This window comes from Portunus trituberculatus, chromosome 46 (genome assembly GCF_017591435.1).
Source record: "Portunus trituberculatus isolate SZX2019 chromosome 46, ASM1759143v1, whole genome shotgun sequence".
Classification (NCBI taxonomy): domain Eukaryota; kingdom Metazoa; phylum Arthropoda; class Malacostraca; order Decapoda; family Portunidae; genus Portunus; species Portunus trituberculatus.
In genome coordinates, this window is record NC_059300.1 from 9,415,463 (window position 1) to 9,431,363 (window position 15,901).

Here is a 15,901-nt window from a genome sequence, read left to right on the forward strand (position 1 = left end):
TTAAGTCTTTAGCATTACTATTTCATTTAAATATCTTTCTTAACTGAGATTGAAGATTTCTACACTAAAGTAAACAGAAAATCTCAGGAACTAGAAAACAGTTTGTTAATGAATGTTCACCTATAAACTGTATGATTATGCACACTATCTTCACCACATATATTTCAGTGTGTACCAGAAAAATAATTACAGTGCTTTGTTCTCTCCTTGATAAGAATATTCAAACTCATTCCCTCAAGATTCTCATTTAGAACAATCAATCTTGTCTTACCAGAGTTAAACAGGGGAAGAAATGTGAACCAATGGATCAATGTACATACTCGTAAAATCCAGATCAGCACTTCCAGGATTGTACAATATTAATCAGTTATTGCACAAATTTAATAATCAACTATGGATGCATGACAGAAATGTATCATCCATCCATCAATCTATTTCACTTGTGAAATTTTAGTTTAGATAATTTACTAAGGTTGTAAATTTCTTTCCACCGAACAGTGGAAATCTATGATAAAATGTACTAATATGTTTGTTATATGTACCAAGAAATATTCAAATGAACACCATGCTTGTGATTTTGAAAAAATTAAATCTATATAAAATGTATATATTATGTAGAAAAGGGAATGCTTGAAATTTTACCTCACTGTAACCCTTATCACAGTTATGGTGCAAAAATAGAAATGTCAGATCTCAATTATACTATTAAACTGGAATTCAGCAATTTTCTACATAGCATAATGGCAACATTAAAATCAATTCATTACACATGAATACAAACAAAATTTTGTTTTTGGCAAGCTGTTCTCACATGCAAGTATAAATATCCTCACTTTTTATGTCAAACACACAAAGAATCACACTAAGTAAATTCATAGACTTGAAAAGTATGCATGCAAACTGCAGCATTATCTGTATATGATACTTTCGACAAAAGATCCGTCAATATGGAATATATGTATATATAAAATTCCTTTTCAAATGCAGAGTAAAAAAAGCAAGTTGAAGCATACCTGTATTCCATTACAAATATTAGTTATTGAATACTAATTATATCCTAACATGTAAATTAGAGATGCAACCAAGTTCATTGACCAGATGAATGCAGTAATTTCTCTAGTTAGGATGTGAAATGTCTCAGAGATGCTGGACATCACACAAGTAAAAACTACTGACTATATAAGAAATGTTGGAATTTTTGAAAATTTACTAGTTTTACAATAAGCATATATAAGACTGATCATTATCAAATGATTATTAGATCTATTAGATTATTAGAACTATTCTAGATCAATTTTCTTCATGAAGATTAATATTTCTAGTAGCTTCCTATCAATAAATCCTTCAAGTTTATACAACAGAAGTTTGGAATAAGCGAGTGAAAAATGAGCTTGACGCATAATGAAATAAAGGAGAGGTGAGAGGAATAATGCTAATCTGTGCTATGAAATCAAAGAAACAATATTTATCATTTCACATAGATACACTGATGTAATGGGATTCACATGTTTAGCAATAGAAGTATATCTATTGCATATTTCTTTTCCTCTGGAACTTCTCTTTAAGAAGGGGCTAAAAATTGAAAAGGTCTATTGCAATGCTTTCCCATGCACATGGTTTCTGGATACTGCCATCTCCACCCACCACTTTTGATCTGCTTCTTTTAATGGAATTACTATTATTTTATCTTACCACCTTTCTATCTCATTAAAAACTCTAAGTTTGTTTATTCAATTGTCAAATAATATACCCACTGGTACCCCAATTTCTACCAACTGTGATTATTTCATCAACATATTTCATACTACATGCAGCTAGTGACACAGTACCAATGCTTTAAAATTTAATACCATTTTATGGCTCAATTATATTGTATTTTACACAATTCAATTATTCATTCAGTAGATTACACTAATTAAAAGCTAGGCAGCAAGCAGCAGGAATTGCTAAGAACACAAGCAAGCTCTTATTTCAGACTGCTGCAACAGAGAAGTATCCCAAATTAGGGATCATGAACTCCTCTGATGCATTAGTGACAGGAAGCTAAACTTTGATTGAAAAATAAAATGACATGCAAGAAATATCTGAAAAAAAAAAAAAAAAAAAAAAAAAAAAAAAAAAACTAAATTGAAAACCATATCAGAGTCAGATAAGACATCAAGGCAAAATAGAATTATGAATTTTGCAGTAAATATTTAAGGGGAACTCTTAGGGAGAGTAGTCTACACCAAAAGATATATATAAATATATATAGTTTATGTATAAAAAGCAAGTTCTTGGAAGGTGGTCACAAAGGGTGAAGCTTAAAAGCACAGGTGAGTTTAGTGGGTGTGATTGGTTGGATTTGAGATTTAATTAATTAGTGTTGTAAACAGACAGAGAGAGAGAGAGAGAGAGAGAGAGAGAGAGAGAGAGAGAGAGAGAGAGAGAGAGAGAGAGAGAGAGAGAGAGAGAGAGAGAGAGAGAGAGAGAGAGAGAGAGAGAGAGAGAGAGAGAGAGAGAGAGAGAGAGAGAGAGAGAGAGAGCAAAACACACACACACACACACACACACACACACACACACACACACACACACACACACACACACAGAGAGAGAGAGAGAGAGAGAGAGAGAGAGAGAGAGAGAGAGAGAGAGAGAGAGAGAGAGAGAGAGAGAGAGAGAGAGAGAGAGAGAGAGAGAGAGAGAGAGAGAGAGAGAGAGAGAGAGAGAGAGAGAGAGAGAGCTGTGTTTACATGTCAAGAATAATTATACATTAATCATGAAGAAATTTTAATAATCTAGGTATTTCTAAACTGAACCTATAGACTGTGCAATATATCTAGATAACTATCTTTAACAATGTAGCAAAAAAAGCACATACAGTAATATAAAACTAACATAAGTTCCATTTTTATGACCAAAGTGTTCTTGATATCATTCATGTGCCCCCAAAATGTTAGTAGGTAGTATTGGAACAACAAAATGATATCTGAGTTTCTCCAAGACCTGAAAAATGGAACAGTCAGTTCAATCATATTTAGCTGATTCTAGAAAACATGTTCATGGCATTCATTGTAGATGCCTACCCTCCTCCAGTGGAAAGTCTCACAAAGGCTGGCTGCCCAACACAGAAATGCAGCACATCATACTTCCACATTTACTCATTTATGGATTATTTCTCTCTATAATATCCTACCAAAAGAATTTGCCTGTTTTCATGCACACTGTTTCTTCTTGTATAAGTATCTATTCTGAAATTCATATAAACTTTCTTTGTGCCACTTACTTTTACCTTTCATTCCTGCATAATAATCACAACTTTCTCTTTATCACTAAGTATAAGTACTTGTCACCAAAATGTCACTGTAATCATAGAAACAAAATAATATTTTCCAATTTCCTACATTAACACTGCCATGAATTTACTTGCCCATCTTCTCTTTAATTATATACTAAAGCCTGCTAATTTTTTTACTTCTGTTCTAACATCTTGAAATAATTTCATTGTAACCCATAAACCATTTTTCAAAGCACAAATATATTATTTTGTAAATCTGCTTCATTAACTAAACCCATTAGGGCTAAGTATGTATGTATGTATGCATGTATGTATATCTATGCATCTGCCTATAAATATATAGAATACCACAGGAGGAGTCACATACTTTCAGATATGGAGAATCAAGTCACTCTGTCAGAATTATTCTATGGTCAAATACTTTTTGCTTCTTTAAAAAGATACAGGACATCTTTATTTGAACATACAAAGAACGGGCGAGGGAGCAATGGTTGGTACAAACATCATGAAGATGTTATTTTATTATACATTAACATTTTCATAAGTAAAGATACTATAACTGAATGCAAGGATGCAGCATGTCATTGCAGCACACAATATCTAAAATGAATGCCATGTGGTAACACCAACAAGTTGGACATGGCAGGATAACCCCTTGCCATTGACAGACATACATAACTAAATGTCTTGTACATTCTCAACCTTGACACCAAAAGCATTTCACCATAAAATATTTTTGACCTAAAACAACTTGGGTTCTCATTTCTCAGGTAACTTTACTTACAAAATACTCCGTATACATGTGTGTATGTGTGTGTGTGTGTGTGTGTGTGTGTGTGTGTGTGTGTGTGTGTGTGTGTGTGTGTATATATATATATATATATATATATATATATATATATATATATATATATATATATATATATATATATATATATATATATATATATATATATATATATATATATATATATATATATATATATATATATATATATATATATATATATATATATATATATATATATATATATATATATATATATATATATATATATATATATATATATATATATATATATATATATATATATATATATATATATATATATATATATATATATATATATATATATATATATATATATATATATATATATATATATATATATATATATATATATATTTCAGTGTAGCCAGGGAGTAGATTCTCTTTTAGGCAAACAAGGTTGAATGCTGTTGCAACTTCTGCATTATTCAGCTTCTGCTGGATTTTTCTATTTGTCTAGTTAAATCCTTATTGTGAGCAGCAAGTGCTCCTAAGAGCTGTCTAATATTTCATTGGACTCTGGCAACGTTTCGATCCATTTCTTGGATCATCTTCAGGCTAAGTGAGGACACAGGTGTGCTGTCCGTCTTATATATGTATGAGAGTGATCACACGGGTGGTTTGTGCTGATCTATTTCATTGTCATTGACTGAGGGGCGGCATGGGTTGAGCCATGCTTTCACTGGCTGAGCGGTGAGGTATGGGCTGTCTTGGTGTTGGTGTAGATGGTTCTCTGAAGATGATCCAAGAAATGGATCGAAACGTCACCAGTATCCAACCAAATATTGGACAGCTCTTAGGAGCACTCACTGCTCACAATAAGGATTTAATTAGACAAATAAAAAAAAATCAGCAGAAGCTGAATAATGCAGGAGTTGCAACAGCATTCAACCTTGTCTGCCTAAAATAACATATTTATACACACACACACACACACACACACACACACACACACACACATATGTATGTGTGTATATATATATATATATATATATATATATATATATATATATATATATATATATATATATATATATATATATATATATATATATATATTTCAACAAGGAATTTTCAATGAATTACTTTATATTTTAACTAATTACTTCTGAAAAATGCTCACTACTATCCCATCTTCCTACTTAAATAGCTTATCTATGATTCAATCAATAATTCAAGTTTTATTTACTATAATTTTTTATTACAATTCTAATCTTAATTCTCATTTTGATTGGTGTACATATATATATTAAGTACCTAACTATTTAGCTACATCATTTTTTCTTATTGTTACATTAATTTAGGTATTTATTCACACCAAACCAGCATTCAATTCTTATCTCATGATTTTTTTCTTATTGCTTTCTTTTTGGTCTTGCTGCACTAAATATCTCATCTGTAAACCTTTCAAACCTACAGCTACATCACATCAATGATCAGACTGAAATTTCTAAATCATCAGCAGTTACATTATATTTTTACACTACACTGTTACACTATATTCTTATTCCTTATGCTCATTTTCCTATTTAAGATGCTAGAATCATACTGCACCAAGCAGTTTTTCTTTTTTTTCTTTTTTTTTTCAAAACATCTCCAAAGTTTTACATTTAAACATGCATTATCTCAAGAACTAATGGAAATCTTATAATGTATTTTCTTTTCAAATGTTGTGTAATGCCTATACCATCACATTCTGTTATGTTCATTATAATGATGATGGCAATAATAATATAATGGTGACTAATTTGGCTAGGTTGATAATAAGAATATTGAAAATAAAACTATTAGTAAAGTTTACTAAAGTTAAACAAATAAGAATGATAGAGTTTTGCTAAATTATCATTGATTGTATTTTGAAGGTAATATAACAAGGAAATAATAGTGCTTACATCTCCACTGGAGTGTAATTAGCAGAGTCTGCGGTTAGAGACAAAATCATGGATGCTAATTGGCCAGGAGGGTGCATCTCCAGCACACCTATTGGCCTGAAAGTGCTTGGTAGCAATATGTACCTTGCATGGCTAACTCTCACTGACTGAAACTTTCAAAGAGATGCTTAGCATTTATCCTTCTTATCTCTAGGCTTAGTTCCAAGCTGTGCAAAGTGGCTAAAATGGGAATTTCAAGCTCAATGTGGCTGTACTCTATACCTAAGACTTATTTGCAGCTAAAGAAATGGTTGAAGAACACATTGCTATCCTTAATTCATTATAATAATAATAATAATAATAATAATAATAATGATAATAATAATAATAATAATAATAATAATAATAATATTATTATTATTATTATTATTATCATTATTATTATTAAAGTGCTTGGTACAATATAATACTAAACATTTCAATTGATTTTGTTTTTCAAAACACAGATTCTCCATTATTCTGCATTTATTAAGCATAACACAACAATTGCATATTATGAGCATAATTTCAACTAATATTGAAATAAACACTTTCCTATACCCTTTTGTCAGTCATATAATCAATGCTATCATTTTGTTTTTATGTATTCTCTTCTATTCTTCTTTATCTTGAATATAGACAGATGAACAGATGTTGGAGAAATATTTTCTGTTGCACACCCTACAGCTATACTATATCAGCAAATCACCTTTCAAATCATAATCTTCCACATTGCCAGTGACTTGTCAAATACTTCAGCTCAAGACTGCTCTCTTGCCATGCTCATCTCACAAGAGAGTTATTTTTGTGACAAATTTTTTCCTAACAGTTTAATTCTTTTTTATCCTGACCTAATTATTCTCTTCCTCTTCCTTGCTCACATATGTGCGCATACAAAATCAGGCAATATTTCCATCATGCATTCCCATCCTATACATCACAGGTCCATGCATCTATTCTGTTGTTTTCTGATCTATCACATGCTCTCTGAAAATTATGTATCTATCTTTCTTTTTTTTTTTCCTCAACATATATTCCTCTCTTGCGTTTGCTATCAAACTACAGTACTTTACTTTATCTCCATAAATAGAATTATATATATATATATATATATATATATATATATATATATATATATATATATATATATATATATATATATATATATATATATATATATATATATATATATATATATATATATATATATATATATATATATATATATATATATATATATATATATATATATATATATATATATATATATATATATATATATATATATATATATATATATATATATATATATATATATATATATATATATATATATATATATATATATATATATATATATATATATATATATATATATATATATATATATATATATATATATATATATATATATATATATATATATATATATATATATATATATATATGCCATTCAAACTTAAATAAACTAACTGTTAGATACCCTCTCTCACTCACAAGGCATTTCTACTACTTTTTAGGCTTATTGAAATCTCCCTTGTAGAAATTTGGTAAATAGCTAATCTAGCAATAGCCCCTGAAAGATAACAATGACTACATATACCATTGCTGGCAAGGAATAAAGGCAAATACTTTTAAATGTTACCACTATAATGAAAAAAAAATTAAAATGGCTAAATAAATAAACAAATAAATACAAAACAAAGAAAAAAAGAAAAAGATAACAACAATATACAGAATATGAAATAAAAATAATTCAAAACTTCCGTTGACCAGATAAAGGCAACCCAATCAACCCAATCCAAATAAAAGTTACTCTGCCATTTTATATATATATATATATATATATATATATATATATATATATATATATATATATATATATATATATATATATATATATAGTTTGGTGGCAACCATGAAATGCATAGCATTCCTTTAACATAGTTTTATATTGTTACTGGGCAGAATTGTGGCATAACTTAAAAGGGCAAAATATTACTGGCCTAAGTGACTCCTATAAAAACAAACAAACCATTAAATAATCCTGAATAGAGATTGGCTAAAGATTTAGAGTATAGAGATGATACATTAGTAAGCTAATAAATGCAAATGGAATATGTAACATGAAGCTAATGTGCTGCGAATTGAAAGATTTACACATTATTTTTCATTGAAAAGGAATGAAAGGATGGCATAAATATCAAGAAGCTTGATAATATCAGTTCCCTCAAGAGCAATAGATATTCATGATGTTGAAAAAATATAAAAAATATCCCGAGTTAAAACAAACTCAAATATGAAGACCAAGATAAAATACACCAAAAACAATATCAATGTTATTTCCCAAAGAGAGTTTTCCTAGAGTGATTGATATGTTGGGAAAAGTTAATATACATGCACTGCAAAATTCTATTTAATTGTAATATATAATCAGAAACACTGTTTTCTTTGTCCTCAAAAACTCATGAAGAAAATTTTGATTGATACAATTTGCTGCACAGATAAATATACAAGAAGCAAAAGCCACAGGAAAAAAGTAAGAGATCAACTTAATACTGATTGAAAGACACTGAGTAATTGAACTTTGCACTTATATTTCTTAGCAGCCATGTGAGTCACGCACACAAATAATGTTCAATGTAAGAGTTAGGAGTCTAAAATAGGATGTATGGTGGTTAACAAATTATACCACACATGTCACTCCCATTAATAAGTTTGTTGAAACATTTGTAAATGCCATAATGCTGTATATATACATATAATGTTGTCTTATCTGACAAAATGGGGAACTTAAGAAAATTCAAGATAAACAAATTTCAACATTATGAAAAAAATTAAAGCCAAACTGGATGGCCACATTCTCAAGGGTTAGCAAAGTTTACCTCTGATGGAGCTACAATGCTTTGCTCCAAATATCCCTATAAACACTAAGCATAACACTGCACCATTCTGTTGCTCTAATATCATGTTCCCTCAGATACACCAAGCTATAAAGAGGTAAACATTGCATCCCTCATGACCACGGCCCTGCATAATGATAACTGCACTTCAACAAAATATCTAGATGTAAGCAAAACAACAAAATTACCTACATTGTTTCCAGGCTCCATGTTGCTGGTATCTATAGTGCGATAAATACCAATAGGAATTTCACAGGTAGTGGAGCACAACTTCTGATAAAGCCGACCATATGTTCTGATCCAAAGGTCCTGCTTCCCAATCTTCATCTACAATAGAGAAAATCTGTCAGTTAGTTCATTAAGTGTAGTATTCCTAAATTAACTACATATGCAGTATTTTTATATTCATGTGTTTCATTTGTATCATAAAACAAATATGCCAAAACTAAAAGAAAAAAGCCACTATGAGCAATGAAACACTATAAGAGAATCATTATAAGATGTTGTAATCATGCAAAGTTCTTGCAATTTGAAACACATTACAATGAATGTACAAGTAGACATATATCAACATGGTAGTCCTCTTATCTTCACTCAGCAGCCCAGCATACCACATAGTGAAATACACTTTGACATATTAAACCAAATGGCTCCCATTACTACAGACTGGGAATCTAAATCACTCTAAAACAGGTACAAACATGCATGACTTCATATAATATAGAAGAGTTCAGATTATCTGAAAATGTATATATGAAGGGGTTTCAATACAAACTAGAGTAGTGATGCATAATATTTCCACACCTGCTGCAAGATTGGATATGCAGAGCTGTCTCCCCTTTCCTGACTATATCATTAATGATTTACAAAGGTAACGATGCTACATATTAAATTTGTGCACGCGCACGCACGCACGCACACACACACACACACACAGAAATAACCTATGAGGAGAGATTAAAAGAAATTAATTTGCTCACCTTGGAACAAAGAAGAGAAAGAGGAGATTTAATACAGGTTTATAAACTGTTGAGCGGTTTGGATGAAGTGGATAATGAGCAAATGATGTTGAGAGAGGAAAATTTAAATAGAACTACGAGATCGCATAGTAAAAAGATAGCCAAGGGAATATGCTTGAAAGATGTGAAGAAATATAGTTTCCCGCAGAGATGTGTGGAAGTGTGGAATAGTTTGAGTGAGGAGGTGGTGTCAGCGAGGAGTGTGCATAGTTTTAAAGGAAAGTTGGATGTGTATAGATATGGAGACGGGGCCACACGAATATAATACCCAGGCCCTGTAAAAATTACAACTAGGTGAATACACAAACACACACACACATACACATATCAATGATGGTGGACAGAGAGGATAACAAGTCACTGCTACTAAGATTCTTCTGTTTTCATCACTGAAAGCTGTCCCTGATTAGTGAATACAGAGGTAGAAGTCACACTTCCCCTACCTAGCAGCAAGTGTGTGGTATGTGGTGTCATCTTATTCCTACCAAAAGATTGATAAGTATGAGTTCTGAGCTCTTTCCCTAGGGGAAAGGCTGGTTGATGACCAGCAGACAGCAGTGGTGAATTACAAATACACACACACACACACACACACAATACGCTAACTGAGAGGAAATAGAAAAGTCTGAGGAAGTGCAAGAGAAATATAACTTATTTTTGGAAATATACAAAACAGGAGTCAGGGAAAAATATAGACCTAAGGAAGAAGGAAAGAAAGATTGGTTTAATGCAAAGTGTGCCAGGGCAAAGGAGAAAAGGGATGGAGCATGGAAAAGGTGGAGGAGAAATAGAAATGCAGTAAATAAGGTAAACTTCAAGATAGCAAGAAATGAATATGTTAAAGTGAGGAAGGAAGAGGAGAGGATCTATGAAAAGGACATAGTTGAAAAATGCAAGGAGCAACCAAATTGTTCTACAGATTCATAAACGGAAAAATAAGACAAAAAGAAACAAAAGAAAGGTTTAAAGGTAAAAATGGGATGGTGGAAGACCCAAAAAGTATGGCAGAACTGTTAAATAATAAGTTCCAGGAGGTCTTTACTAAGGAATCCAAATTTGAAAGACCACAGGGTAATAGAGAGACCATCTATATGGAAGAGATTAAAGTAACCAAGCTTGAAATAAAAGAATTAATGAAGAAACTGGATGAAGAAAAGGCAAAGGGACCGGATGAAGTCTCAGGCAGAATACTGAAAGAATGTAGGGAAGAACTAGCAAGTCCTATATACAACATCATAAAGTATTCAATAGAAAATGGAACAGTACCAGTGGAATGGAAAAGAGCTGAGGTGGTTCCCATATATAAGAGCGGAAGGAAGGAAGAACCTCTAAATTACAGACCAGTATCACTAACTAATATGTAAGATGTGTGAAAGAATAATAAAGAAACAATGGATCGAGTTTCTTGAAGACAACAAATTATTATCAAATAGCCAATTTGGCTTTAGAAAAGGTCAGTCGTGTGTAACAAATTTACTGAGTTTCTACTCTAGAATAGTTGATAGGGTACAAGAGTGAAAGGGATGGGTTGATTGTATTTACTTGGATTTAAAAAAAAGACATTTGATAAAGTGCGACATGCAAGGTTACTGTGGAAATTAGAGGAGAAGGGTGGTTTAAAAGGAAACACATTGAGATGGATAGAAAATCATTTGAGGGGGATAGAAATAAGGACAGCAGTCAAAGATATGAAGTCCAAGTGGAGAGCAGTAAAAAGCGGAGTGCCACAGGGGTCAGTATTGGCGCCAATACTTTTTCTCATTTATATAAATGACATGCCAGAAGGAGTGAAGAGCTACATAAATCTGTTTGTGGACGATGCGAAACTGTGCAGAGTTATAAAGCAAAAAGAGGATTGTGAAATACTGCAAGAAGACCTAAATAAGATCTGGGAATGGAGTAAAAAGTGGGAGATGGAATTCAATGTGGACAAAAGCCATGTCATGGAAATGGGAAAGAGTGAAAGACGACCAGTGAGAATCTATAAGATGGGAGATGGAGTAGAACTGGAGAAAGTAAAAAAAGGAAAAGGACTTGGGAGTGATGATGGAAGAAAATAATCAACCGGCAAGCCATATTGATAGAATTTTCAGAGAGACATAAAATTTGCTAAGGAATATTGGAATAGCATTTCACTACATGGACAAAGAAATGATGAAGAAACTGATAAGTACTATAATAGGACCCAGATTGGAATATGCAGGAGAAGTGTGGACCCCTCACAAAAAGAAACACATAAGGAAGCTGGAGAGACTACAAAAAATGGCTACAAGAATGGTCCCAGAACTTGAAGGGATGACATGAGGAGAGACTAAAAACTATGGATCTTCCAACATTGGAGAAGAAAAGGGAGAGAGGGGATCTCATACAAGTTTATAAATTGATAAATGGAATGGACCAAGTGGACAATGAGTATCTGATCCTGAGAGAAGAATATGCCAGTCGAAGCACAAGATTGCATAGTAAGTAGCTGAGAGGAAGGAAGATGTAAGAGATATTAAAAAGTATAGTTTCCCGCAAAGATGTGTTGAGACGTGGAACAGTTTGAATGAAGAAGTAGTGTCTGCAACGAGTGTGCATACTTTTAAAGTAAGATTGGATAAGTGTAGATTTGGAGAAGGGGCCACATGAGCATAAAGCCCAGGCCCTATAAAACTACAATTAGGTAAATATAACTAAGTAAATATATATATATACACACACACACACACACACACACACACACACACACACACACACACACACACCACGTAGTGTAGTGGTTAGCACGCTCGACTCACAATCGAGAGGGCCCAGGTTCGAGTCCTGGGAAGCGGCAAGGCAAAGGCCAAGCCTCTTAATGTGTGGCCCTTATTCACCTAGCAGTAAATAGGTATGGGATGTAACTCGAGGGGTTGTGGCCTCGCTTTCCCCGTGTGTGGAGTGTGTTGTAGTCTCAATCCTACCCGAAGATTGGTCTATGAGCTCTGAGCTCACTCTGTAATGGGGAAGACTGGCTGGGTGACCAACAGATGAGCGTAGTGAATTACACACACACACACACACACACACACACACACACACACACACCGGATGAAGTCTCAGGCAGAATACTGAAAGAATGTAGGAAAGAACCAGCAAGTCCTATATACAACATCATAAAATGCTCAATAGAAAATGGAACAGTACTAGTGGAGTGGAAAAGAGCTGAGGTGGTTCCCATATATAAGAGCGGAAGGAAGGAAGAACCTTTAAATTACAGACCGGTATCACTAACTAGTGTAATATGCAAGATGTGTGAAAGAATAACAAAGAAACAATGGATCGAGTTCCTTGAAGACAACAAATTATTATCAAATAGCCAATTTGGTTTTAGAAAAGGTCGGTCATGTGTAATAAATTTATTGAGTTTCTACTCTAGAATAGTTGATAAAGTACAAGAGAGAGAGGGATGGATTGACTGTATTTATTTAGATTTAAAAAAGGCGTTTGATAAAGTGCCATATGAAAGATTACTATGGAAGTTAGAGAAGGGTGGCTTAAAAGAAAGCACTTGAGATGGATGAAAAATTACTTGAAGGGGAGAGAAATAAGGATGATAGTTAAAGATATGGAGTCCAAGTGGAGAACAGTAGACAGCGGAGTGCCACAGGGGTCAGTATTGGCGCCAATACTTTTTCTTGTATACATAAACGACATGCCAGAGGGAGTGAACAGCTACATAAATCTGTTTGTGGACGATGCGAAACTGTGCAGAGTCATTAAACAAAAAGAGGATTGTGAAATACTACAGGAAGACTTAAACAAGATCTGGAAATGGAGTAAAAAATGGGAGATGGAATTCAATGTGGACAAAAGCCATGTCATGGAAATGGGAAAAAGTGAAAGACGACCAGTGGGAATCTATAAGATGGGAGATGGAGTAGAACTAGAAAAAGTAAAAAAGGAAAAGGACTTGGGAGTGACAGTGGAAGAAAACAATCAACCAGTAAGCCATATTGATAGAATTTTCAGAGAGACGTATAATTTGCTAAGGAATATTGGATTAGCATTTCACTATATGGACAAAGAAATGATGAAGAAATTGATAAGTACTAAAATAAGACCTAGATTGGAATATGCAGGAGTTGTGTGGACCCCCATAAAAAGAAACACATAAGGAAATTGGAGAGACTACAAAAAATGGCTACAAGAATGGTTCCAGAATTTAAAGGGATGACATATGAGGAGAGACTAAAAGCTATGGATCTACCAACCCTGGAACAGAGAAGAGAGAGAGGATCTGATACAAGTTTATAAATTGATTAACGGAATGGATCAAGTGGATAATGAGAAACTAATCCTGAGAGAAGAATATGACATTAGAAGCACAAGATTGCATAGTAAGAAACTGAGGAAGGGAAGATGTCTGAGAGATGTTAAAAAATTTAGTTTCCCGCAAAGATGTGTTGAGACTTGGAACTGTTTGAGTGAGGAAATGATGTCAGCAAAGAGTGTACATAGTTTTAAAGAAAAATTGGATAAGTGTAGATATGGAGACGGGGCCACACGAGCATAAAGCCCAGGCCCTGTAAAACTACAACTAGGTAAATACAACTAGGTAAATACACACACACACACACACACACACACACACACACACACACACACACACACACACACACACACACACACCCCTCATAAAAAGAAACACATAAGGAAAATGGAGAGGCTACAAAAAATAGCTACAAGAATGGTTCCAGAATTTGAAGGGATGACATATGAGGAGAGACTAAAGGCTATGGATCTACCAACCCTGGAACAAAGAAGGGAGAGAGGAGACCTGATACAAGTTTATAAATTGATCAACGGAATGGACCAAGTGGATAATGAGAAACTGATCCTGAGAGAAGAATATGACATCCGAAGCACAAGATCGCATTGTAAAAAGCTGAGAAAAGGAAGATGTCTGAGAGATATTAAAAATATAGTTTCCCGCAGAGATGTATTGAGAGGTGGAACAGTTTAAATGACGAAGTAGTGTCTGCAACGAGTGTGCATACTTTTAAAGTAAGATTGGATAAGTGTAGATATGGAGACGGGGCCACATGAGCATAAAGCCCAGGCCCTGTAAAACTACAACTAGGTAAATACAACTAGGTAAATACACACAACGCATAGTGTAGTGGATAGCATGCTCGGCTCACAACCGAGAGGGTCCAGGTTCGAATCCCAGAAAGCAGCGAGGCAAATGGGCAAGCATCTTAATGTGTATCCCCTGTTCACCTAACAGCAAGTAGGTACGGGATGTAAGTTGAGGGGTTGTGGCCTCGCTGTCCCAGTGTGTGGAGTGTGTTGTGGTCTCAGTCCTACACGAAGATTGGTGTATGAGTTCTGAGCTTGCTCCGTAATGGGAAAGGCTGGCTGGGTGACCAGCAGGCGACTGTGGTGGTGAATTACACACATACACACACGAGGCACCATTCAAGATGGATGCAAAAGATAAGAGCTCTGGCTTGGATACTTTGCTAAGACCTGACCATGAAGCCCAGTAAACCTGGTGATGTGTTAAGGGGAAAGGGGGCTTGGATAGTGACCTTGTCTCCAAGTTACATTGAAATGTACTTGTGTTGAAGCTGAGAAGAGATATGAAGATGACAAGAATATAGTCAGCACTGGCCTCTATATAAACAAAGGAACTCAACTGAAAGAGCAAAGGAGTAAAATTATGAAACACCTCTAGGATTAAGGCAGGTAGGAGATTGGAGTATAGAGAGGGAATTCTTTGTATTTAGGGAAGAAATAGACAACATGAGAAGGATTATCTCAATGGACAGAGAACTTAAAGTTTTGAGGGTCATGGTTGCCAGGATTTTTTAACAACAGAATTAGCTGACAGCAGAAAATTTTGAGCTGAGAGAGAGATCTGAAAAGTTTGAGAGTATGGTTACAATGAACAATGATATGAAGAAAACTCTGGATGAAATAAAAAGGGAAAACAG

General features: G+C 33.5%; 1 protein-coding gene across 23 annotated transcripts in view; it reads right to left on the bottom strand.

Annotated features, from left to right (window-relative positions):
* Positions 1–15,901, bottom strand: part of LOC123519872 (potassium channel subfamily T member 2-like) — a 624,454-nt gene that overhangs the window by 36,241 nt on the left and 572,312 nt on the right. For all 23 annotated transcript variants that reach the window (XM_045281480.1, XM_045281479.1, XM_045281478.1 and 20 more), the window contains one exon: positions 9,115–9,249. In XM_045281480.1, the coding sequence (XP_045137415.1) occupies positions 9,115–9,249 (135 nt within the window). The remainder of the gene's footprint in view (positions 1–9,114; positions 9,250–15,901) is intronic.